This window comes from Peromyscus eremicus, chromosome 1 (assembly GCF_949786415.1).
Source record: "Peromyscus eremicus chromosome 1, PerEre_H2_v1, whole genome shotgun sequence".
Classification (NCBI taxonomy): domain Eukaryota; kingdom Metazoa; phylum Chordata; class Mammalia; order Rodentia; family Cricetidae; genus Peromyscus; species Peromyscus eremicus.
The window spans coordinates 101,934,385-101,958,879 of NC_081416.1; the positions used below are offsets into that span (position 1 = coordinate 101,934,385).

The 24,495-nt window shown below is 53.1% G+C and overlaps 1 protein-coding gene across 1 annotated transcript in view; it reads right to left on the minus strand.

Annotated features, from left to right (window-relative positions):
* Nucleotides 1-1,699: 1,699 nt before the first annotated feature.
* LOC131913504 (guanylate cyclase D) overlaps nt 1,700-24,495 on the minus strand; it is a 37,168-nt gene continuing 14,372 nt past the window's right edge. Inside the window, exons 8-19 of the mRNA XM_059266201.1 lie at nt 23,773-23,853; nt 22,336-22,512; nt 21,871-22,027; nt 21,524-21,664; nt 18,269-18,417; nt 16,205-16,368; nt 12,568-12,760; nt 7,844-8,018; nt 6,997-7,095; nt 6,100-6,194; nt 4,209-4,294; nt 1,700-1,808 (exon numbers count right to left, since the gene is read on the minus strand). Coding sequence (XP_059122184.1) covers nt 1,700-1,808; nt 4,209-4,294; nt 6,100-6,194; nt 6,997-7,095; nt 7,844-8,018; nt 12,568-12,760; nt 16,205-16,368; nt 18,269-18,417; nt 21,524-21,664; nt 21,871-22,027; nt 22,336-22,512; nt 23,773-23,853 — 1,626 coding nt within the window. The remainder of the gene's footprint in view (nt 1,809-4,208; nt 4,295-6,099; nt 6,195-6,996; nt 7,096-7,843; nt 8,019-12,567; nt 12,761-16,204; nt 16,369-18,268; nt 18,418-21,523; nt 21,665-21,870; nt 22,028-22,335; nt 22,513-23,772; nt 23,854-24,495) is intronic.

Genomic DNA, 24,495 nt, shown 5'->3' on the forward strand with positions numbered 1-24,495 from the left:
TGTAGACCCAGCACTGCTCGGGAAGCCTTGGGTTTGCCGTCTAGGCATACGCAGAGAGGTTGGTATAGCCAGAACGGCTGGGGAGGAGGAGTCAGGAAAGGTGCCCCTTGCGTAGCACTCAGGGGAGGGTGAAAAGGCTTCAGGGAAGGCTTCCTGTAGGAAGTGGCAGAGAGCAGAGACCTGGAAGAAGAGGAGGAATCTGTCAGGAGGGGTGGAAGCCAGGGTCTGGGAAGGAACTCCCAGGCTGGCCCAGGGCTGGAGGAGCCGAGGGGGTGTGAGCAGGGGCTGGGCAAGAGATGCTAAGGCCAGATGACATGCTGCAGAGCCTAAACCGCTGGGCCCTGGGTGAGCGTGAGTCCAAGCACCCCAGGGAAGGATTGTCATAAGAAGCCCATGGGCTTCTCGGCTTTGTCACATGTCTGTCCATTCACCAATTCAGTCCCTCTTGACTGCGTCTACTAAGGAGGCATTAGGCTAAAAGCATGAGCTGAGTAAGGCTGCTGCCCCGGTGATGGCAGCCATAGCAGCTGCTAAGTCATTCAGAGGAGGGCTGGGGAGGGGACTGTAGCAAGAGGAGAAAGGGGCTTTTCAGGTGGGTTTTGACGGGTGTGTAGGAGTTTACTGGGTGTTGCAAAGGGCAAAGGTCATTTAGGTAGACTGCAGCAGGAGCACACTGGGTGGGACAGAACGTCTTCATAGTCCTTGTTTAAACAGACCCAAAGTTACACAGGTAGGGAAGGCCAGGTGGAGGGACTCTGGACACAGTGACCCTAGACAGGTTTTCCCAGAACCCTCGGGATAAAGTTCTGCAGCTCCCCCTCCCAAGGGATCTTTTGAAGGAGAGTTTGTTTAGTGGTTCCCCTCCCCACAACCCCTGCCCCCCTCCGCCCCTGCCCCAGGCTTCTCCCCTCAGTGGGGAAATGAGTTACATGTGTGCCTGATTTCGCTGGCTCTGAAATCACCCACAGGGATTTGGGGAGCATTCTTTGATGTGCCATAGTTTAATGAGTTGGGCTTTTTTCTTTCTTCTTCTGAATGATAGAACTCTCCTTTTTCTGACAGCCAAGGAATTTGTAGCCCCCCCCCCTCACCCCCCATCCTGAGATTCTGGGAGTACACACTGGACTCTCAGCACAGTGCTCCCAGCTGCTGAAGTTGCGGGCTGGTTCTGATGAGGCAGGGGAATAAGCAGGGCTGGGACCTTCCTGAGGGACCAAGGATATACTTTAAGCACTCTGAGAATCCTCCCGATGCCCTTAGAGAGGATAACACACAGGTTCTGTGTGCTGTGATGGGGGAGGGGTGTGGTGCTGTCCCGGTCTGAGGAGCCCTCACCTGCCTGGCTTTTACTTTTCCCAGAAGAGCTGTGCCACTTGGAGCACGGCCCTCTTTACTCTGCCTTACCCCTTAGCCATATGGTGGAGACAGGGTCCTCCACAGGAGCCAGGGGCTTGCAAACAGTGAGCTCCCTGCATCAAAATGCCTTGTCCAACACAGAGTAAAGAACTGCGGGGCAGAAGGGAGTATTTCTACTTTTATTGTTTCCCTGGCAGGAGGTAAGGACACCCTGGGAGTCACTAGGGACGACAGCAGCTCCTGTCACTCATGGGTGGCAGATCACCAGGGAACTGACTAGGCATTCCTCGCAGGGGGTGGGGGGGGCACCTTGGCTGCCTTGGGCCCACCCACTAACTTCCTATCAGGGACCTGGCCCAGCCTCCCCTGACCTCCCGGGCTCAGCCAGACCCTGGCGCGCTTTGGCAAAGCCGGTCCGGATTTCTTGGTTTATGCGGTCCTGCCATGGGTCTCTGAGGAGAAAGGAGAGATGAGGATCAGAAACAAGTGCTGGGACAATAGTGATAGGTGGCGTTTAAAGGTGGCAGACCTGCCTTCCACTCTGTGTCTACCGACACCCAGCAGGCTGCCCTGGGCACACTGGCACACTGGGCACACAGGCTTGATCTTCCCCACCTTTTGCACTGTGGGAGCAATGCTCAAACATGTGCTGTCTTCTCCATGGCCACACAGTAACTCCTCATCTGCCTGTGTGGCCGGCCACCCACTCCTCTGTACCTACTTGGGATATGACTCTGGGAGGCACTGGGACAAGGGGTTCCCTGGACACCCCTCATACACACGTTCACTTTCTCATGCTCTGCCCGTAGTGCCTGGATCTGGCCAACCCAGCATTGTTTTGATCAAGAGAACGAGGCAGGCGTCTGAGGGACAGCCAAGACTTCACAGCAGTCTACAGGGGACGTTTGTTGACACTGGGGGGTAAAACCCAAGGCTTCACACATATTAGGTAAGCATTCTGCCACTGAACCACACTCCTAGCCCTCAGGGACACTTTTGATGGTGTTCGGGAAGGGCAGAGGGAAGAGAAACGGAGCTGTGTGGGGTGTCTCCCTGAGGTGTGATGGGCAGGACCCTCTGAGTTCTGCTGCCCTGGTCGGTGGCTATGCTACCGTATGGTCGGGGTAGGGTTTTTGTCCCTGATCTCTGCCTGACTTTTGATGGAAATAGTGTGTGTAAGCAGATGCTTTGTGTGTGCATGAATGCCTGCGTGTGTGATTGAGTACGTGTGCGTGCGTGCGTGCGTGTGTGTGTGCGTGTGTGTGTGTGTGTGTGTGTGTGTGTGCTCTGAGCACAGACCCTTCCCTACCTGCCTGAGGCTCTGGGTCAATCAATACTCCTTGCAGCTAATCTCCAGTTTCCTCCCTCCCTGAGCCAGAAGATGAAAATATTTCTGGCACTTTCTAAAGTTTCTGTCTAGGAGTGGAAAAGCCATCAGCTGAGGGAGCTCTGGTTGATAAATGGCGGCCACGCCTGCAGGTCCCCAGTCCTGGGACAGGGTAGTCAGGGGCAGACAGGGCTTCCCTGAGTGTGGACATGGACAGAGCCTGGCTGGGGACCCAGCAGGAGGTGACTGGGGCTTCATCAGGGTGTGACCAGATCGGGTGCATAGAGGGAGCTTGTGAGCTGAGGCCTGAAGTGTAGGAAGGGGCGGGGCTGCTGGGGGTGTGGCTCAATGGAGGAGAGGGGTCCCAGTGCTACCCCCCCCAAAGAAAACACTTAATGACATAAATCAATCAATCAATCAATCAATCAATCAAGAGTGGCAGGGCATCTTAAGCCATAGCAACAGCAAGAGCAAAGGCCCTGGAGGGGAGACTTGAGGTGTGCTTTGGGAGGCAACTCAGAAACCCAAGAGCAGGTGTTCAGCTGCCGGAAACAGCAGAGCAAGTGCTGGGTAGGGCGGACCTGGCAGTGGCTAAGAGCAACCAGTTAGAGCCGTGGTTCCCAACCTTCCTAATGCTGAGACCCTTTAACACAGTTCCTCATGGTGCGCTGACCCCCAGCCATAAAATCATTTCATTGCTACTTCATAGCTGTAATTTTGCTACTGTTATGAATCTTAATGTAAATATCTGATATGTGAGCCCCAAACGCGTTGTAACCCACAGATTGATTTTAACCCAACATGGGGTCATCTGGGAGGGGCCCAGTGCATTCCCAGCTCAACTTCCCCTGGTGGACAGAACCCCTTGGCCATCATGGTCCCAGGACCTTCTGTTCTTTGACAACACCTATGCCTGCTGCCTTTGCCCACGGAGGCTCTTATGCAGGCAGGGGAGGGAGGGAGGGAGGGAGGGAGGGAGGGAGGGAGGGAGGGAGGGAGGGAGGGAGGGAGGGACAGCCTGTTGGAGCAGCCTGCTACTGTTCCACATGGCCCCAGTGAAGGACATGGTGTCCCCAAGGATGCAGGGCAGAGTATGGTGTCAGAGGCCCAAGCACTGAGAATCTTCCTTGTGCAGCCTTTTGGTGTCTTTTTAATATGAGTCCCACGACTGTGGAAGATGGTAATAAGGTCAGAGATGGTCAGCTCAGACTAGAAAGACCCTCTGTGCTGGGTGCACATGGCATGCCCCTGTGTGGTGTCCCCACAGATGGTCTGTTTGTGAAGATTTTGTGGGGATACAGAGCATGCCAACTGAGCATCGTGGAGCCCCCCAGTTGCACCCCAAACAGCCTGGATGAGCCAGGCTGTGCAGCAGACACAGCTCCCACCCACCCGTGCAGACAGTGCTTAGTGAGCACAGGGCCAATGATGTGGTTTTCAGGTCTTATCGGGTCTCTGCAAATCTAAAATAATGATCCTCTCTAATGGGGCATGTTCTGGCTTGGGGGAATCCCTCCCCACTCACCCAGGTCTGATAGACAGAGGTGTAGGGAGGGGCCGACAGAATCCCACCTTCCCTGTCAGCCAGTAGGTCTCCTCCAAGCCCTTCCCCTGGAACAAAGAAGAAGAGGTGAGAGGCCCTGGCCCAGAGGAAACTTTCCAGGCAAGAAGTCTGGCTCTACCTCTTGACAGCTGGTGACTTCGGCCAGCTTACTTCCCCTCTCTGTGCTTCCTGTTATCTCCTAAAGCTATGGTGAGGACTGAATAATACAATACTCACCAGTTAAAGAGATGAAGGCAGACCCGGAGTGCTAAAACCCGAGGCATGGGCCCTGTAGAATTCCTTCCAGCCTTCTCTCAGAAGACTCAGCAGTCTCCCCTGGGATTATGTGGGGGGGGGAGCTGTAGGACACTGAGGTCCTATGCTATCCCACCTCTGTGAGTTCCTCTGTGACCCAGCCCTTTGTTCTCAGGACGCACCACACTATGCTCATGTCCCCAAGTCAAACAGTCCTGCCCTGGGCTCATCCGATCCACGCCTTCCCCCTGCCTCAGCCCTGTCAAGCCCAGGGTGACACAGACAGATATTGGCCCTCAGGAGCTTGAGGTCCTCGGTGGGTGCCTCCTGCTGTGGCACCTCGTGCTGTGGCATCATCCCACAGTGTCGTGAGGTGAATCACAGAGATTGCCTGATTCTGAGGTCCAGGTATAGCCCGGGAGGGGCGTGGCCTTTAAACTAGGCAGCCCCTGCCTCCTAGTCAGGCCTGCCCCTAGCAGAGGAACTGGGGGTGGGGGAACAGAAGAGGGTGAGGTAGGAGAAGCCACTGCCTTCATCAAGCATTACATAAAAGAAGAAAGAGAGAAGGAAGGGAGGGAGGAAGGAAGGGAGGGAGGGAGGGAGGAAGTGAAAGAAGGGAGGGAGGGAAAAAAGAAGGAATGGAGGGAGAGAAGGAGGAAGGGAGAGATGAAAGGAAAAAAGGAAAGAAGGAAAGAAGGGAGGGAGGGAGGGAGGGAGGGAGGAAAGAAGGAGGGAGGGAGGGAGGAAAGAAGGGAGGGAGGGAGAAAAGGAAAAAAGGAAAGAAAGAAGGAAGGAAATGCCAGTGTTCAAGACTTTTCTGTGCCTTGAAGGATCTCACGGGCAAGCTCAGCCCAGGGTCACACTGTGGGGGAGCTGTTCATGGGCGCACAGAGAAGTTATGACAGCCATTGGAGAAAGTGGGGATGTTCTTGGGCCAGGGTAGGTATAATGAGAGGTGATGTCTGAACTGGGTTCTGAGGGATGCCCAGAAGCCCAAGAGTGTTATAGAGACGGCAACGAGCTTGGAGCCTTCACCAGACTGGGTCATGCGCTAGTCTTTGCTTTTCTAATTGAATCTCCTCAACTATGTGATACAACGGTAATTTGTTCATTTCACAACTGCCCTGAGGGCTGTATGTGTTATGTGTGTTATATGTGTTATGTGTGTTATATGTGTTATGTGTGTTATATGTGCTATATATGTTATGTGTGTTATATGTGCTATATGTGTTATAAATGTTATGTGTGTTATATGTGCTATATGTGTTATGTGTGTTATATGTGCTATGTGTGTTATATGTGCTATGTGTGTTATATGTGATATATGTGTTATGTGTGTTATATGTGCTATATGTATTATGTGTGTTATATGTGTTATGTGTGTTATATATATGTGTTAATGTATGTTATATGTGCTATGTATGTTATGTGTATTATATGTGTTATGTGTGTTGGGCACCAGAGCACTACACGGGTAGATCAGTAGTAGCCACCACTTCTCTGCCCTGCCCCTGAAGAAACCTTTCTTGATTCTAAATTTAGGGAGCAGAGAGGATCACCTCTATGCCCAGCTCACACAAACTGGCTGGCTGAAACGGTCCCCAGGGCAGACCCTCACCTTCAGTTCAGTCTGGCCTCTGACATCGATCATGTAGCCTTCATCGAGGCTGAGCAGGGTCTGGGCGGTGCTTCGGCTGACGTGGATTCTGTATGCTGGAAAGAAAGGCAGAAAGCAAGCCACCACTCCCTGGTTGCACCCACTTCTCTGAGAGCCACGACTCTAGCCCCAACCAGTCTCACAACACAACTATGATATGCATGATTCTTTCTCCCTAATCTCTCGCTCTTGTAGATAGCTGGTTGCCGAAAGGGTCCCCAAGAAAAAACAAATCACGTTGGTGAACCGTTAGAAGGGGAGGTCCCTGGAACACAGTGTTTACCTGCGGGGCTACCACACCCAGTGACACAGTGTGCGCACAGAGCTACCTTAGGACGATACAGCACTCTACACACACAGAGGCAGAGGCCCTAAGACCTGTCAGTTTGGGGTGGCCTTCTCCAACCCATCAGAGCAGGTTCTCCCCAAGTAAAGGCCTAACATGTTGGAGATATCTACATGGTGGTGTTGGAGCTGACCTAGCATAACAGGGTTGACATGCAGCCAATTAAAATCCCAAACTGGAAGTGGGTCACCTCACTGTAAAAGGAGGACACTGAGGCCTTCCAGGCAGAGCCTGCTAAAGGACACTGGACTAGTAAGTTGCAGAGCTAGGGTGAGGACCCAGGTTTCCTGCCTCTTGAATCATGGTCTTCTCTGCTAATTCTCCCATGAGATCATCATAAAAACTCCAGGAAAGTTAGAGAACACATATCATCTCCTACTGTGCCTTGCTGTCACCAAGGGTATGCTGCCACCAGGTGGGGACATGATGACTGAGTACTGCTTCCCACAGCCAGTTTGGGTTTATTGAGAAAGACTTCCCCCAGGGGCAGGATAGAAGTTGAAGATACTCACGCAGCCCCGTGGATTCCATCCGGGAGGCAGTGTTGACAGTGTCCCCAAAGAGGCAGTACCTAGGCATGGTGAGACCCACAACACCTGCCACACAGGGCCCTGAAATCCAAATGTGCCCGGGGAGCTCCAGGAGGCCCAACAGAGGCCCCGGCATCAGCCTCCCCAAGCTACCACACCACCTTTTGTGTGTCCTGAGCTGAGGAGCGTGCTGTCTGGAGTCAATGGCAACACCAAAGGGGTGGTGCATGTGCTACACCCAGCCATGTGGGCCACAGGGAGACAGTAGCCAGTACTGGGGTGAGGGAAGCAACCCAGAGAGGCGATTGAAAGGAAGATGGACGGGCAGGAGACGGCAGGTTCAAAGGCCTGGGAAACTACAGCTGAGTGTGGGTGAAGAGCTGGTGGGGAGCCACAGCGGGGAGGCTGGAGAGGTCAGTGAGGGCTTTGGGGCTACAGGGGGGCCCCACTCTGCACTTGAGCCTGCAGGGGGGAGCCACAGAGGGGAGGGGCCGTAGAGACCCCGCTCTGAGGCCTCACCCACACCCAGGTCAGCAGACATTTAGTTGCCCCCATGTCTATAGGAGATTTCTGCCTCTTCTATCAGACTAACGGCTTCTCCATGTGGAATCAGATGCCCTCGACCAGATGGATGCTAAGGGCAGACCATCACAAACCAAGTAAAGTTTGTGAATTGGAGTGCCCAGATCCTTTGGCATAAGGTAGCCAAGGGTCACAAAGCTTTTCTGGCAGTGTCTGGATGCCAGGGGCTCAGATGCAGCACCTGGGGTTCACCCACCACCCTCAGAGCTCTGGGAGGCCTGGCCCTGGCCCCCAGCCCTCTGCCTACCTGAGTGCAAACCGGCCCTGACACGGATGGGCACATCGGGTGCATGCCTCATCCGGAAGTTGCCCGCATAGCTAAGTATGTCCAGGGCCATGTTGGCGATCTCAGCCGCATGCCGACTTCCATTGCGCCGAGGGAGCCCAGATGCCACCATGTAGGCATCTCCGATGGTCTCTACCTGCAAACGACAATCTCCTGTTGAAACAGCCTCTCCCATACCCAAACCTACATGCCACCAATCAGGAGCCCCCAGTCCCAGATCTCACACACTCCACAGCCTCTGCTAGACTTCCAGGCCCAGGCACTCAGCCCTGAGCCGTGAGTTTCAGGTGGCCTCTGTCTATGAGGCAGATGGCAGGTCTGTCTGCTCTAATAGTAGACCCAGGAAGCAGTGTGCTCGAGAACACAGCAGCCAGCCAGGGCTTCATTTGAAGAGGGCACTTATCAGGGACAGTCTGGTGTCCCGACTCTATTGGCTTCCGTGGATACTGAGAAGAAAGTGGGTTCTAGGGCAGCCTGGAGCAGTCTGTGATCCTTGCACTCATGAGGCTGAGGCAGGAGGATTGCTGCAAGTTTGAGGCGAGTAATCCTTGGGCTATATAGTAATACCTGACCCAAAAGAAGAAAGGGTTGGGGGAGGCTTGAAATGACTCAGTGGATCAGGGTGTACGTAGCTGAGCTTGGTGACTTGAGTTTGATCCTCCAAATCCTCATGGTGGAAGGAGAGAATTGATCTCCACATGTTGTCCTCTGCTTTCCACACACAAGCACACAAACACAAACCCACTATGTGTTTGTTTCTTCCTAACACACACACACACACACACACACTAAAAAGGAAGAGGAGGGGGTAAAGGAAAGAAAGTTCTGGAACCAGACAGATCATCAGGTTCCACCCCCAGCTTTGCTGCTGGCACAGGCAGAGGGCTTCCCTTGCAGCTACAGTTTCCTCTCTGTGAGCAGCAAGTGGAATGAGTTGACAAAGCCAGCTGTAACCCTGCCTCACAGAGCCCCTGCCAACCTCAGGGCCCTAGGTTGGTGTGATGCCCCTCCAAACAGAGGTGATGTGCCCAGAGATGCCTGGTGACGAGCAGCCACCTGCAAGAGAGGCTGTGACTACCTGTAAGGTATGTGCTGCTTCCCTCAGAGGTGGCTGGGGGCGGGGCGGTTACAGCAGAGAGGCAGACTCAGGTCTGAATTCTAGTGAGCGTGCTAGTGGGGTCTAACTGGGCCACTGGCTCACTGTGTAACCTCAGGCAGGGATCTTGCCCTCTCTGAGCCTCACGTGTGTTAAGGGATAAATTATCCTACCAAGGGCTAAGTGAGGCATGCCGTGAAGACCTTCAGTCCAAGCTCCCCCTCCTAAGGTACTTGCTCGGCATGCATACTTCTTCCTCCCAGGTTTCCAGTGGAAGCCTGGGAGTCTGGAAGAGCCGGCGTCAGCCAGTGCTGGCATTCTGTTGTGACTGGGTGAAAGACAGCACTTTCCTAGTCATCAGACTAGCCTTGAACCACAGGCGCTTCAACCCTGCGTTACTAACAGGAGCTTCAGGCTCAGAGGGCCGGCAAGTTCATGGAGGACGTGCAAGTTCATGCTGTTTGATAGCTTAGATGGCCAGGGCCTGCGTCACACCTCCACACCGCAGGCCAAGCTGGGTAGTCACGCCCTTGTCCTCCTATTGTCCGGCCCCACGCCTTGTCCGAGGCCCTGAGCCCCAGCACTCAATTCCACGCTACATACGGAAAAGTGCTTACTTAGCGATGGTGATGCTGGGGTGGTCTTTTCACCCCCACCCCACCCCTCCTCCTAACCCTCACTCCTACCCCACTCTCCCACCCTCGCCTTCCCCCCTCCCAACACATGCAGGAAGTGTTTGAATGGCTGCTTTTCAGACCAGAAAAGATTCAAAGCTGTAACTAGATCCTGCTGCTGATGGGGGGGGGGGGGAAACCAAGGCAGATGGTGGGAGTGATGAGAGACACATCACACATCACAGGGACTGGGCCTGCTGTTCCCCACATCTGGAGGGCTGTGCAGGCCTTGTTTGATTTCATTTCCCTCTGCCGGGAAGATGCAGGCCTCTTGGCCAGAGTTCAGAGCACAGCCAAGGCGTGATTCAGAGCTGGGAGGGACACATGTGTGAGGAAAGATTAGCAGAGGCAGGAGAGACAGGCCAGGGTGACTCAGGGCAGATCAAAGCTCGGGGGTTCGGGGAGACACCTGTGGGACCCACAGGAGGCTGGGGTGTGGGCTGCCAGACACTTGGAGCCGTGGAGTACCGCCCCCTCCCCCGGTGGCAGAGGGGGAGGGGAGTCTAAGGACTCCAGTGGCAGTGGCAAAGGCCTCTGTGGGTCACCCACTGTACTGTCTGCAGGGGCTAGTGCCCACGGCAGCCTGTGGACGCTCTGGTTCCTCCTGGCTCTGCTTCTGTCTGTCTGCCCCGGGCAGGCCTCCTTCCTCTCTGGGCCTCAGGATTAAGTCGCCAAGTGCCGTCAGGGGGAATTTTGAGGGTGCCAACCAGAGCACCTCACCAGGTCCAGAGGCGAGCGAGCAAGTGGGAGACTGGAAGGACGGCTAACTGTGGGGCAGGCAGAGAGGAAAGAGGTGGATGAACCAGAAAGAGGAAGGAGCAAGTGAGAAGGTCTGGTGGTGTGAGACTCGAACTCTCAGAAAAACGTGGAGGTCCACGGAGAAGGAGCGGCAGCAAATGCACTCAGAAAAGAGGTGGGTCAACTCCAGAGGGCTTGTGGGGGCCATCGTGACCTGCCACCTATCCCAGGAGAATCTACGTCATGAAGAGGGTGACGTCCTACAAGGGGCTGAGGACCCAAGCCTCAGGTTCACATAAGCCATCTGTAAGTCAGAGGGGCCAGCACTTCCCTCACAAAGCCTCATGCACACAAAGTCTTAACACAGCATCCTGTATACAGTAGGTGTTCCATAAGTGCTGGGACAGACACTACAAATGCCTGCTCCATCCCCTGACTCCTTCCAGCTTCTGCCCCTGCCCTGTCCCCCAAGGGCTATGGCTCCAAGGAGTTGCTGCACCACACGCGGGATAAAAGCCAACAGGGCTGGATTGGGATGACACCTGGACCCCCGTCCCCACGTTCTCTGTCACATCTGGAGCTGTCCTGGGGCACCAGCTCCTAGACCGACATAAGAGGCAGGTTGTAGGAGGCAGGGGTGTGGGAGGCTGGGTTGCAGGAGGCAGGGGTGTGGGAGGCTGGGTTGCAGAAGACAGGGGTGTGGGAGGCTGGGGTGTGGAAGGCTGGGTTGCAGGAGGCAGGGGTGTGGGAGGCTGGGTTGTAGGAGGCAGGGGTGTGGGAGGCAGGGATGTAGGAGGCAGGGGTGTGGGAGGCAGGGATGTAGGAGGCAGGGGTGTGGGAGGCAGGGGTGTGGGAGGCAGGGTTACAGGAGGCAGGGGTGTGGGAGGCTGTGTTGTAGGAGGCAGGGGTGTGGGAGGCAGGGTTACAGGAGGCAGGGGTGTGGGAGGCAGGGATGTAGGAGGCAGGGGTGTGGGAGGCAGGGATGTAGGAGGCAGGGATGTAGGAGGCAGGGGTGTGGGAGGCAGGGTTACAGGAGGCAGGGGTGTGGGAGGCTGTGTTGTAGGAGGCAGGGGTGTGGGAGGCAGGGGTGTAGGAGGCAGGGATGTAGGAGGGAGGGGTGTGGGAGGCAGGGATGTAGGAGGCAGGGGTGTAGGAGGCTGGGTTGTAGGAGGCAAGGGTGTGGGAGGCAGGTTGTAGGAGGCAGGGGTGTGGGAGGCTGGGTTGTAGGAGGCAGGGGTGTGGGAGGCTGGGTTGCAGAGGGTCTCTACAGCACAGTGGAGCTGCAGAGGAATCAGTGAGTGACTTGCTCTCCCACTGCAGCTGACACGCGCTTCTACACCCTCCGTGAACTGCCAGGATGGAGGTTGTCTGATCCACAGATGAGGAAACAGACCCAGAGAGGGGAAGATATTTGGCCAAAGCAACACATTTGGTCATGCCGGAACCAAACCCAGGATCTAGAGACACATCAGAAACAGCTCACAGAAGGTCTTGGTGCCTCTGCCAAGACGCCTAGTGCCTGTCTCCCCACAAGGTGGGGACCAGAGCTGGCTTGTCTCTCTACCCATGTTCCAAGCACAAAAGGGCCTGCCCATGAAAATGTTAAAGGATAAACAGACAGACCATGGACATGGGAACATTGTGAACAAATAAACTCAAATGACACACTGTCCATCTCTCCTTGGATACACATCCCTGCAATGTGGCTACAACAGCTCCCATCCACATCTAGTGTTGCCATGTTGTCTTCCTTGGCCAACAGAATTTGTCAAGAAAAGCAGTGTGCGAATCCCAGGCTAGAGCTCAAGAAGGCCGCATGCTTCCGCCCTCCCTCAGAACCCAGCCGTGTTCCGTGCATGTGAACCATCTCCGAGAGACTGCAGGCCAGAGCCAATCCCCTCAAGTCAAGGTTCCAGAGATGCAGAAAACCAAGCTAAGAGTATAAAGATGCCCACCTTGCCCGCAGCTAGCCAGAGACGTGTGTGAGTCCAGGAGTGTCTTCCAGCTCATACTGAGGCTTGTAACCAATGGTTTCATTGTATGCTACTGGACTTTGAGATTATTCATTACACAGCAATAGTTAATTGACACAAATGCACAGGTATGTGGACAGAAACAAATTTGTGGCGCGCAGCTGCAAAGGGAGGAAGAGAGGGCGAGTCTCTGGTTGTCCTCACCTTATACACGTCATGGCTGTCCAGAACAGCATCAAACAGCGTGTAGAGGTCATTGAGGAAACCCACCACCTCAATGGGCTCGCTCAAGGCTGAGATGGTGGTGAAGCCCACGATGTCACTGAAATAGATGGTGACCTGGTCAAAGTACTCTGGCTCCACACTCATCCCCATCTTTAGAGCATTGGCAACAGACCTGAAAGAATGGGAGGGGCCAGGTGAGGACCCTGTTTTTACAGTTGGGAGACTGTTCCTGGTTGGCTGGTGTGCTGTGGGATGTCCATCTGTATGCTGTGAATATGTATTTTTCTCATTGGTTGATAACAAAGTTGTTTTGGCCTACAGTCAGGCATAATAAGGCTGGGTGGGAACACCAAAAGAGATACAGGGAGAAGAAGGGAGGAGTCAGGGAAACACCACCCAGTCATCAAGGAAACAAGACCTATAAAAAATGAGGTAACAAGCCACAAACCATGCGGCAAAGCATAGATAAGAAATATGAGTTAATTTAAATGTAAGAGCTAGCTAGTAATAAGCCTGAGCCATCAACCAAACATTTATAATTAATATAAGCCTCTGAGTGATAATTTGGGAATTGACTGCAGAATGTGGTGGGGTGGAGAGAAGCCTCCGATTACACCAATGTGCCAGCTATGCTGTACAGACCTGTCCTGACTTTCTTGGCAGTGATCTGGGAGCTCTGTGGCCACTCCTTGCTCCCAAGGTGTGGGCAGTAGGAGCTCAACACTTGTCTACATAGCTCAGTGCCCAGTGCATGGAGAAAGGCTAGAAAAATAAGTTAGATAAATGAGAAGAAATGAGGCTGGGGTGGGGGGATAGTTCAGTTAGTAAAGGGGCTGTGCAAGAGTGAGGACCTGAGTTTGATTCCCAGAACACACATAAAAGTCCAGGGTGGTATGCGTGCTTGTAATTCCAGCACTGAGGAGGCAGAGACCGGAAGGCCTCTGGGATTGCTTGTCAGCCCAGTCAAATTGCAGACCATGAAGAGAAATTCTATCTCAAAAAACCAACATGGAAGGCATTCTAAGAAATGACACTGGATGTTGACCTCTGTCCTCAGATGTGTGCACTCAAGTGCCAAAATGAGTAGGGGGCATGAAGCTGTTTGTGCTTACAGACATTCACTAGAATGTTAAGCACACAGGGTTGTTCCTTCAAGGAAAAGACTACAAGACCTGTTTTCCACCCAGAAGGCTGGAACAGACATGCTTTCTAGCCTGGTGACCTTTGTGCAATCTATGTGGCCAGAGCTGGTACCTGACCTCCCCCAGACCTTCTCATAGAAATGTCTTCCTCAGTCACTCTATAGAACCCATCTTTATGGAAGGTGTCACATGCACTTTACAAAGAGTTTCAAATAGTCAGGTCTCATCTGTACTTAGCTTATTTTGTTCCTCAAGGAGATCTAGGCCTGCTCTGTTGTGCATTCAGGATTGAGTTCATCATCACAAGAACAGTTCTTCACCAGATTGTGCTGTGCTTAAATATGCCTGAAGTGAACAACTCGGAGTCAGACTCCCGAAGTTTGAACCAATGCTGACTCCTGAGTGGTGTTGCCCCAAACTGCCTTCTTGCCTCCAGTGGCTGGTCGCTCTGATGCTCGAAAAGGTCACAGAGACCCCCCAAACTGTTGCCCCATGTGGGGCTATTTTTCATCCCTCGTGGTAAAATTTTCCTCTGGCATTGGGTCCTTGGCTGTTAACTGGTTAAAGTGGAAACAATGCAAACATATTCCTTATCATCAGGATGTAAAGGAATATAGAAAGGAATATAGAAAAAGCAGTCTTTTAAGTCAACTATGAGAATCTAATGTCCTTGAGGAACCACAGTGGGAGTGGAGAGCCCTGGCTGGAGGCCGCCCACTGTTTTCATAAAAGCATTTATGTTATGCTCCTGAGATCACGTAACAGTCAAAAATTATTCTTTGTTGTTTTTTGTTGTGAATTACAGAAAGAAGGGAATTCCAAGGACTGACTAGAGGTTCTATTTGTCCTAATTGTAACTGTTCCTGTACTAGAACATGGGCCTGTTTTAATTTTTCCCCATGAAAGGTCAAGCCATACTGGCAAATCCATACTGGGTCCATTTCTCCCTTGATTCTGGGGCTGGGAGTTGCCCCTGAGAGTCTAAAGACTTACTGTCCTTGTAAGTTTTGGATCACTATTTCTTACCTCAATGTTTTCCCTTTTTGCATCTTGGGAAAAGGCAAGGGGCTTGGGGCGTGGTTGGAGCTTGGAGCCTCAAGCTGGGCATGAGGGGCCAGGGACAGCCCCAAGGGCAGCTCCTTAGTGACACTGCCACGCTTGAGCAAGGGTGGGAGCCACTCTGGCCCTCAGCAAGCCTCACCCTTGCCGAAATGCGACTGGAGGATCCTCCTCTTTATTACAGTCCTCTTAAAGAGGGTCCAAGAAATACATTACTGCAGTCCAGATCTCAAAATAACTGACAAGGATTTTATGCCCCTTGTTCCTTAGTCAGGAAACTAAGGATCAAATTTTACAGTAACCTGTACAAAGTCACAGAGATGTTGTTTCGGGTATTTTGCTCCTTTGGATTTTTAACAGACACCTCAATAATCATATAAAATGCTCTGAGAAGAATCCATGCGATTTCACTCTCTCACTTACCGCCGAGACTCCTTGGGTGAGAGGATCAAACTCCTATCCTCCGCTTCTATTTAAAGAAAAAAATCTTAACTTCTCTGAGGGTCAAGCCTCATATGTTGGGCATCTGTTGAGAGAGTCTCTGGGACCTTTTTGGGCAGCAGGGGTCTAGGAAGAGCCCCTAGAGGCAAGAAGGCAGTTTGGTGCAATATCACTCAGGAGTCAGCATTGGTTCGAACTTCGGGAGTCTGACTCCGAGTTGTTCACTTCAGGCATATTTAAGCACAGCACAATCTGGTGAAGAACTGTTCTTGTGATGATGAACTCAATCCTGAATGCACAACAAAGCAGGCCTAAATCTCCTTGAGGAACAAAATAAGCTAAGTACAGACCTGACTATGTTGAAACTCTTTGTAAAGTGCATGTGACACCTTCCATAAAGGTGGGTTCTATAGAGTGACGAGGAAGACATTTCTATGAGAAGGTCTGGGGGAGGTCAGGTACCAGCTCTGGTACAAAGGTCACCAGGCTAGAAAGCATGTCTGTTCCAGCCTTCTGGGTGGAAAACAGGTTTTGTATTCTTTTCCTTGAAGGAACAACCCTGTGTGCTTAACATTCTAGGTTTCTCTAGTGCGGTGGTTCTTAGCATGTGGGTCAAATGACGTTTCACAGGGGTCACCTAAGACCATGGGAAAACACAGACATTATGATTCATAACAGCTACAAAATTACAGACTTGAAGTAGCAACAAAAATAATCTTATGGTTGGGGGTCACCACAACATGAAGAACTGTATTAAAGGGTCATGGCATTAGGAAGGATAAGAACCTAGTGCATATCTGTGAGCGCAAAGGCCTTTGTGCCCCCAGGCATGTGTGTGTGTATGTGTGTGTGTGTGTGTGTGTGTGCTCACACAGTAAGTAGGAATGAATTGGAGGCCAGGTTCTCTGAGCACGTCCCGAGTTCTAGAGCCCCGGAGGAAAGTAGAAGCAAACTCGCATCCCCGGGCCACTCACGGAGGGAGCATCTGTGAGAGCAGCCTTTCTGTCTTCCGCCTCTCTAGTTCCAGCTCCTCGGTCCGCTCCTGGACCAGGCACTCCAGGCTTTGGGAATACTTCTCCAGCATCCGTAGCATGGAGTCGGCAACACTCGTCTTCTTGCCTTGGTTGATGCTTTTGAACTGGAGAGAGAACAAGTCTCAGTTTCACTCATAGGGATCAGTGCCTCCTGCCCACAGCTGGGGAGTGCCCCAGAGAGAACTCTGCCTGGGGAGATGGGTTGAAGTGGAGGCAGATATGTGAATTAGCAGGACACAGGGGCTCAGAGGGATGTGGGGGAACCTCTGGATGGGGTGGGTAAGTAGGAACAGATGCTTAGCAGGGGAATTTGTGTCCAGACAAGCATTATCATCGACAAACATACAGCTAGATTACATGTGGTCTCATAGTGACTTTGTAGGCAGGATACTCTGTGTTCTTTTCAAATGCAGATAGATGGATGGATGGATGGATAGAGTCATTACGGATGGGTGAATGGATGAATGGGGACATGATGAGTGGATGGATGGATGAATGATGGATAAGTGATGAATGGACAGATGGATGGATGGATGGAAGGATGGACAAATGGATAAGTAGAATATATAAAATTCCATTTTATTCTACCTCTCTAAATATCTGAGGGCATTAGGACCAAAGAAAACTAAAGATTAAGGGGAAAAAAAAGGTCAAATCCAGGAGTGATGTTTCCGTGTAGAAATTGATCATTGTTTAGAGACAAGCTTCTTAGCAACGAAACCAAAATGGAAACATAGATCACACAATCCACCCATGCCCAGGCAGACAATGGAGGCTTAAACCCATTGTTCTAAAGACACACAGCTATGCTACTGCCAAGCAGACAGAAGCCTCTTCTGGGTCTTCATATCACGACACTGTGGCCACAAATGACACCTCTTCCCAGCCCTCACAGCAGGAGGCTGAGAGAACAGGGGAGGTCATTTACCGAAAGAGCAGGTGAAAGTAGGCACAGCTGGTTGAGCCCTCTGCCCCAACCCTCCCTGCTGCCTGGTGCAATCCCACCTTCATCATGCCAAGCGCAGTGCACGTCCACGCGGCCTTCTTTGCCATGGGCCTCGGACAGCGGCCTTTCCCAGAGTCGCCCCTCTCTCAGGGCCAGTGCCTCCTCCCCCGGCTCTCTAGCTAGGATGACTTCTATCCTCCTCAGGAAGATGGCAGCCTGGTGCTTTAGGAACCTTTGGCTCATTCTAACTCACCTACCACCCGCCCCATCATTGTGAGCCTTGGAGCTTGTTAACTCTGAGCTCCAGATGGTCATCTGTGAAGCGGGTGTTACCCATGATGCTACAGTGTGCATGGAGGCATGAGCCAGTGTCCCAAGGAGCCCTGTATGCTGTCTCTGTCTGCCGTGCTGCTTCTGTCCCTCCTCACCTGCCTCTCGGACCTGTTGAACTTCACCTTGGTAACTAACAGTGCTGTGGCTGGGGACTGAGACCAGAACAGGATGCAGCGCTGTGCCCCTGGGTTTGATGGGTTGGCCCTGGAGGAGCGCTCCCCTGCTCAGTCAGGCCCACACAGCCCTGAGGACTTGTGCAGGCTTGTCTCAGCCCTCCCACTGCAGTCCCAAATCAGGCTAGGGGGACCCCAGAGCCTGTCTAATCTCCTCCTCGCTGACTTGGGAACCAAGGTTGTCTCCATAGTCACTGAAGGCTCCTCTGCTCAGGTGCTGGGAGGCCTGGATCCTGGGTGAGGCTCCCCAACAGCTCTTCAGACACACAGCCAGGTCAGCTGGTCAGGTCCCTTAGGAACTCATCTCTGCCAAGACCGTGGCAATGTGCTTCAGAGGGTTGCCTTGAAGATGGAGTGAGAAAAGGCTGGACACTCAGGACAGCGCTGGCAAACACAGCGCTCTACGACTGTCCTCAGAGTGGAGCTGTTGGCCTGTGTCCCATGACTACCCATCCTTTCTGGGCCCTGGAAAGGCATGAGGCCGGCACTGGGCCAAGGCAGGCCTGTGCACAGGAGTGCTTAGAAGCAGCTGCGCCTCTGGGGAGCACTGACCTGCGTGTGGATCTGGTCCAAGCTTGGCCGGTCATCCGGAGCTTCCTCCCAGCACTCCTGCATCAGCTGGATGCACTCACGGGGGCCCTGGTCAGGGGACACCAGTGGCCGGCACAGAGGAGGGGGAGATGCCACCTTCCGGATGATCTCTGCAGCAAACCCCACGGGGGACCTTGGGTCAAGATGCCCTGAGGGATTATGGGAGGGGTCTTGTGGTAGGGCAGGGAAGGGGGAATTGGGCCCTAGGAATGCTCCCAGGACTTTCCGTGTCTCCTGCACAGCTGGAGTGCACACAGCCTTGCTATTCTCCTCGATCTGCCTCAAGCCATGGACAGAAGAAGGGTCTCAGACTTGGGCCAGGAGAGCTGGGTTCCAGTTCTAAATCTGCTACCACTCTCGATGGATTGGCAGAGAAGATGGTAATTGATCCCTTCAGCCTCAGTCTCCTCATCTGTGAAATGGGGTCAGTGGGCCTCCTCTTGAGGGGTGCTGAGGGAGGAGGTGGGGAAGGTCGTGGCTGGCACCTGTCAGGCTCTCCCCAGGGCTGTTGTTCTGTCACTGGCGATTTCCACCCTTGTGGTTGGAACCTGACTGCACAGCTCTCCATATCCGTCTCAACACCCAGAGACTACACCACTCCTCACAAGAGTGATGAGAACACAACCTTCGTCATCCAAGACATTCCTGCTCCACCGGGTGAGGCCCACACATCAAGGCCACAGAGCCCAGTGCTCTAGCTCTCTGGTTCTACCACCCTATGCCTCAGTCCCACACCCCACCCCAGACAACCGTCTCTGGCAAAACCAAGAGTTCATCAAGTCTGAGAAGAAGAGGGGGCTGAGCTCCTCGCTCCGGGTCTGAGCCCTCAGATCAACGTGGGACTTCCATCACCCGTGTACATTCTGTACAGGTTGGGCCGTAGCAGGGTAACCTCCCAGAAGGCCTGGGACCCTCCCCTCATGGAGCCTGTGAGGAGAGGCCTCTTCCTTTACAGTCTCCTACTCCCCACCATAGTTGGCCACTTTGTTGGGGATAGCGAGAGATCACTGTTTCTTTATGGGTTTGGGTAGGTGTTTGTTTGTTTGAGACAGGGTGTCTCCCAGGCTGGCCTCAAACTTATTACATAGCCCCAAATGATCTTAAATTTCTGATCCTCATGCATCCCAAGTCTACAGGCATGTGCCCCCATACCTGGTTATACGATGCTGAGGTTCAAACCCAGGGCTTTGTTCATGCGAAGCTAGCACTCTACTGAGTGCTACATCCTGAGCTACATCCCTAGCCTTGATTGTTGTGTTTTTGAAGCAGGGCGGTCCATGGCTTGTCTGAAACTCACAATGCAGCTCAGACTGTACTCAAACTCGCTGTCCTCTTGCCTCTGCTTCCAGAATGCCGAAGTTACAGGTCTGTGCTACCACACACTGGCTATTAATGGCCAACATTACAAACAGGTACACTGAGGCTCACAGGGTGAAGGGGGCACCAATACAGGCCAGTAAAAAGCAGACATGACAGTAGGCTTGATTTCCACTCGCCCTGTCTAGAGGGTCCCAGCCTCAGGCATCAGACTCCAAGGGCCTCAGACCACAGGCACTGGGAGGCTGTGCGCTTACAAAGAAGTGCGTGCAGATGGAAGTGATCTAGAGCGTGCACACACGCGCAGCTGTGTTTTAAAAGCATGCTGACTGCATTGTGATGAATGAAACGTAAATCCATTTCAAAGCATCGCAGATTTCTGAATAGCGTCTGTCATCGGGTGTTTCTGCAGTCAGCAGATAGTAAAAGCTGAAGACAGTGTGGAGGCTCCAGCATTCTGTGTGCGGGGCCGCGGCGGTGGCGGCGGGGTGGGGGGTGTTGGGGAAAGGGGTTGGGGGTGCATGTGCACGGATGGCACACATGTAGAGGCCAGAGATCGATGCTGAGTGTCTCCCTTAATCGACCTCCATCTTATTTTTAAAGACAGCCTCTCTCACTAAACCTGGAGCTTGCCCATTCGGCTAAACTGTCTGGCCAGCAATCTCCAGGGCTCTTTCTGTCTCTCCCTCCCTAGTGCTGTGCCACCACACTCAGCTTTTTATGTGGGTGCTGGGGGTCCAGGCTCGGGTCCTCATGATTGCATGCAAGCACCTTACTGGCTGAGCCGTCCTCCCAGACCCGGGTTTCAGAATCTTCGAGGATAAACAACGCAAGCATGATAGGAACAATGGCCCTGGGCTGGTCCCCGGGTCCTCTTGCTGTGCCAGGGCTACTCTTCACATCCACTGCATCTCTGTTCTCAACAGTGCTGGCTTCTGCGTCAAAGGCTGCTCACCTGGTCCCCAAGAATGTCGTGCTGGATGAGGAGACCACCAGCCAAACCCCACTCCTCTCCTTGAGAAGCCCCTGCCTTGCTTTGAGCATCACCTAAATCTTCTCTTAAAAAGAGGCTCATCGGTCACCTCCCAGGGCATCAGATGGAGCACGACAGAGTGCCTTGGAACTCTCAAAGGGCCCTGTGCACACAGGCATCCTCCAACATGGTGGATACAGGAGAGAATGTGAGACTCCCATTAGCCCGTCCCCAAACCACCCAGGCAGATTTTACTGAGCAACTGCCCTATTTCAGGTCCTTGACCCAGAGTGCAAAGCTGCACACAGAGTGACTTTGTGAGGCAGGCACCCTGGTGCCCATTTTACAGATAAGGAAACAGAGGCTTAGACCGAAAAAGGATTTACTCAAGATTGTGGGGCAAATGGTTGTGGAAGCAGCTTTAGGCCTAGTTCCCAAAGCTCAGCTCTGGATCCTGCACTTTCCAAGGCTGGAGAAAGCACATCCCAGGAAGCAGCAGGCTTGGACTGAGCCCTATCCGTAGGTCCATGATCTTTGCTCCCAAAGGTTGATGTTCTACCTGGAGGGCCTTACCTGGAAACACGGGAGCTCATCTGGGTGGTCTTTCTTTTCCACAGCAGGCAGATGTGAGGCAGGAGACCAAATAGCCCCTGAAGTCTGTTACCTCACCCCTCCCTGACCCCTTAAACCCAGGCCTGAAATGGGGAGGACTTTGGTGGAGGAAGGGGAAAGCCAGGCCTCTATGAATTAAAAGACCATCAAGAGCTCAGCTGTGCCTCTGCCCCACCTTTCTGACTGAGATCCCCTGAAATAGGACAGATCTCTGGGGCTGGACAGACATGGTGGGGTGGGGGTGCGGTGGGGGTGGGGCGCAACGGCAGGAGCAGTGTGAGGTCCAGGGAGCCCTCACAGAGGGGGACACGTACCTTCTGCTGAGAGTCCCCAGGAGCAGTAGGGTGGGCCTCTGGTGAGTACTTCCTGCAGGATGATGCCCAGGCTGAAGACATCACCTTTGAAGCTGGCCTTCCCAGAGCCCCGCAGCAGCTCAGGAGCCGTCCACAGAAGCTCTGCAATCACAGGAAAGGGTCTCCTGGTGCCTTCTCTGCACCCGAGAGGACCTAGGTTAAGGGCCTCAGGTTCTTCCAGATCAGAAAACCCACCAATTCCAGGTCCCAACATAGAAACTGTGGGGCACTGGAGACCTCCCCCTCCCCTTACTCCACACACACCAATATATCACACCCTACTGGGGGCCCCCTGCCACCAAGCCGACCTTCTGGGGCTAGCTGCAGCCTGGAAGAACAATGAGATTCCAGGAACTCTTTATAACCATGGTCAGTGATCTTGAGCACAAAACGACTGTCCACCACACAGTTCCTGGACTTGAGGCGCCCGTGGGGGAAATGCCGATGGTGCAGATACCGCATACCCTGGGAGGGGACATATGGGGTCATTGAGGAGTGAGAAGGACCATGGAATGTCCACAGGACCCAGAGGCCTTCTGGCCTCAACTCATTTTTTGCATTGTCAGATTTCAGATCTTGTAGTTACAGACAGTTGTTAGCTGCCTTGTGGATACTAGAATCGAACCTGGGTCTTCTGGAAGAGCAGTCAGTGCTCTTAACTGCTGAGCCATCTCTCCAGCCCAGCATTATCAGATTTGAAAGCTGTGGGAAATCTGAGCCTGTCCCATCTCCCACCCCTCCCCTTAACTCTTAGCTCCTGGGGTGGCTCTCACTCTTATCAGATCAGACAGCAGGGAAGCCTTGAAGGTCCAGTCTAGCCTCAGGGCCTCATTCCGCAGCAGGTCCTCCAGGCTGCCACGGGAACAGTGCTCCAGCACCATTGCACTGAACTCAGGGCCTACCAAAAGGCCCAGGAAGGTAGTAACATTCTCATGCCGCATCTCCCGCATCTGCAGAGGCAAAAGGCACCTTAGAGGCCCCTGGGGCCCCTTCATCAAGGCCCTGGGATAGACAGATGAGTAATGGGGTGTGTGGATGGTGTGAACTGATAGGTGGATGGATGGGCAGATGGACAAGGGGATAAGTGGGTAGATAGATAGATAGGTCAATAGGTGAGCGGATAATTGAATGGATAGACTGATGGGTAGATGAATACAGACGTTCAGGGACTGGATGAGGGAATAGGTGGATGGATGGGCAGATAGACACACTGATGGATAAATGGATAGATGGGTAGAAGAGTGAATGAATGAATGAGCAATGAGTGGCAGCATCGTGGACAGATGCATGGAGGAGCTGTGGGGACCTCCACAGAGTCAGGTCTGGGTCTGTTTCTCAACCTGACTGATGCCATTGATCTGAACACTTTTGGTCCTCTCCCTCCCCCGCAGTCCGCAGGATTGCAGGAGGGTGGAGAGCAGAAGGGATCTTGCTTGCAGTGAAGGAAAGCAACCTCCCCAAGGAGGGCCCAGCCTGGGCAGATCAAACCCTTGTCTGGCAAGGCCTTCTTCACAAAGATGGCTCAGAACTCAACTTCATGGGAGAGACCAGAGTCATAGACAGCCTTTAGAGCATAAGGAAGAGGTCAGATCCCCCGGGCTCAAAGGATGCCACTTGCTAGGTTGTTTTATACATGTCCTGCCCTCCTCACAACTCTCCTGGGCTGGGTAGTGTTGGCTCTGCCTTACAGGGAAGCCAGGTATTCCATGGAGGCAGGACACCAGGAGGTCTTCCTGGGCTCTGCCCTCCCTCCCATGTGCCTCTTTGATGGTGATAATCTTGGGGGAAGGTGCTTGTGTAGTCCATGATGGTGACTGAAGCTCCCACAGGAAACAGAAGCCCTTCTCCTAAGCCCAGAACTCTGCCCTGCAGTAACAACAGATGCAGAGATGGATACAGGGAGGCAGACATAGGCTGAGGACCCTCGGTGGTACCCAGAGTCCATTGCTGGGGGAGGAAGAGCTGTGCCACACAGTTATGGAGAGGCTTGTGCTGGGACGTTCACATGGCTTGAGGGATGCTGGTGTGTGTGATGGTGACCGCCCTGATGGCTAACTGATGAGACGCCGTCACTAGGCAGGGATAACAGTGAAAGCATTGACTCTCGGAGGCCAGAAGCATGCCCAGGGAGCAGGGACCAATCCAGACCAGTGAGGGTGTCTGAGAACGTGCCTCCCTGGCCCCCTGCACCCCTCCATCTGCGGTCCTACCTTCCTCAGGAAGCTGAGGCTACTAGGCCGCAGCTCAGGAACCATGCCTGCTTCAAACTTTTTCAGCCACACCCAGTCTCCCTGTTGAAGCAAAACAAGAGTTTGAGTCAGCTGCTGGTGGTCCACACCTTTAATCCCAGCACTGGGGAGGCAGATGCAGGCAGAGTTCTGTGAGTTCAAGGCCAGCCTGGTCTACAGTGTGTGTTCCAGGATCGCCAGGGCTACACAGAGAAACCCTGACTAAAACAAACAAAGAAACAAACAAAAACCAAAAAACTTTTCTGAAGAGAAACAGAGGAGGAGGAGTGGATTGGTGGAGGGAGGGAAAGGGGGGAGACTGGGAGGAGAAGAGGGGGGAAAACCATGGTCCGGATGTGAAAAAAAGTATAAATAAATAAATGAACAAACAGACAAGCAAACAAATAAATATGACATGAACACTCAAAAACAACAACAAAAAAGAACAAACATTGCCTGATTTAGCTCTCTAGCTGGGTGATCACAGGACAGTCCCACCACCCCTTGGGCTTAGGTCTCCCCACACGTGCACCCTCTTCTGTGTTCTGAGCTGGGCATAACCTGGTCGATGGGAGCAGTAAGTAGACTTTTTCTGAGACTCAGGGAGGTCCAGGGCCAGGCTCTGGCTGGTGGACCTGAGGCCCACTCCTCACTCTACCTCCCTGGAGCCCTGTGACCTGGGTAGGTAACTTCTAGGCCTAGCCT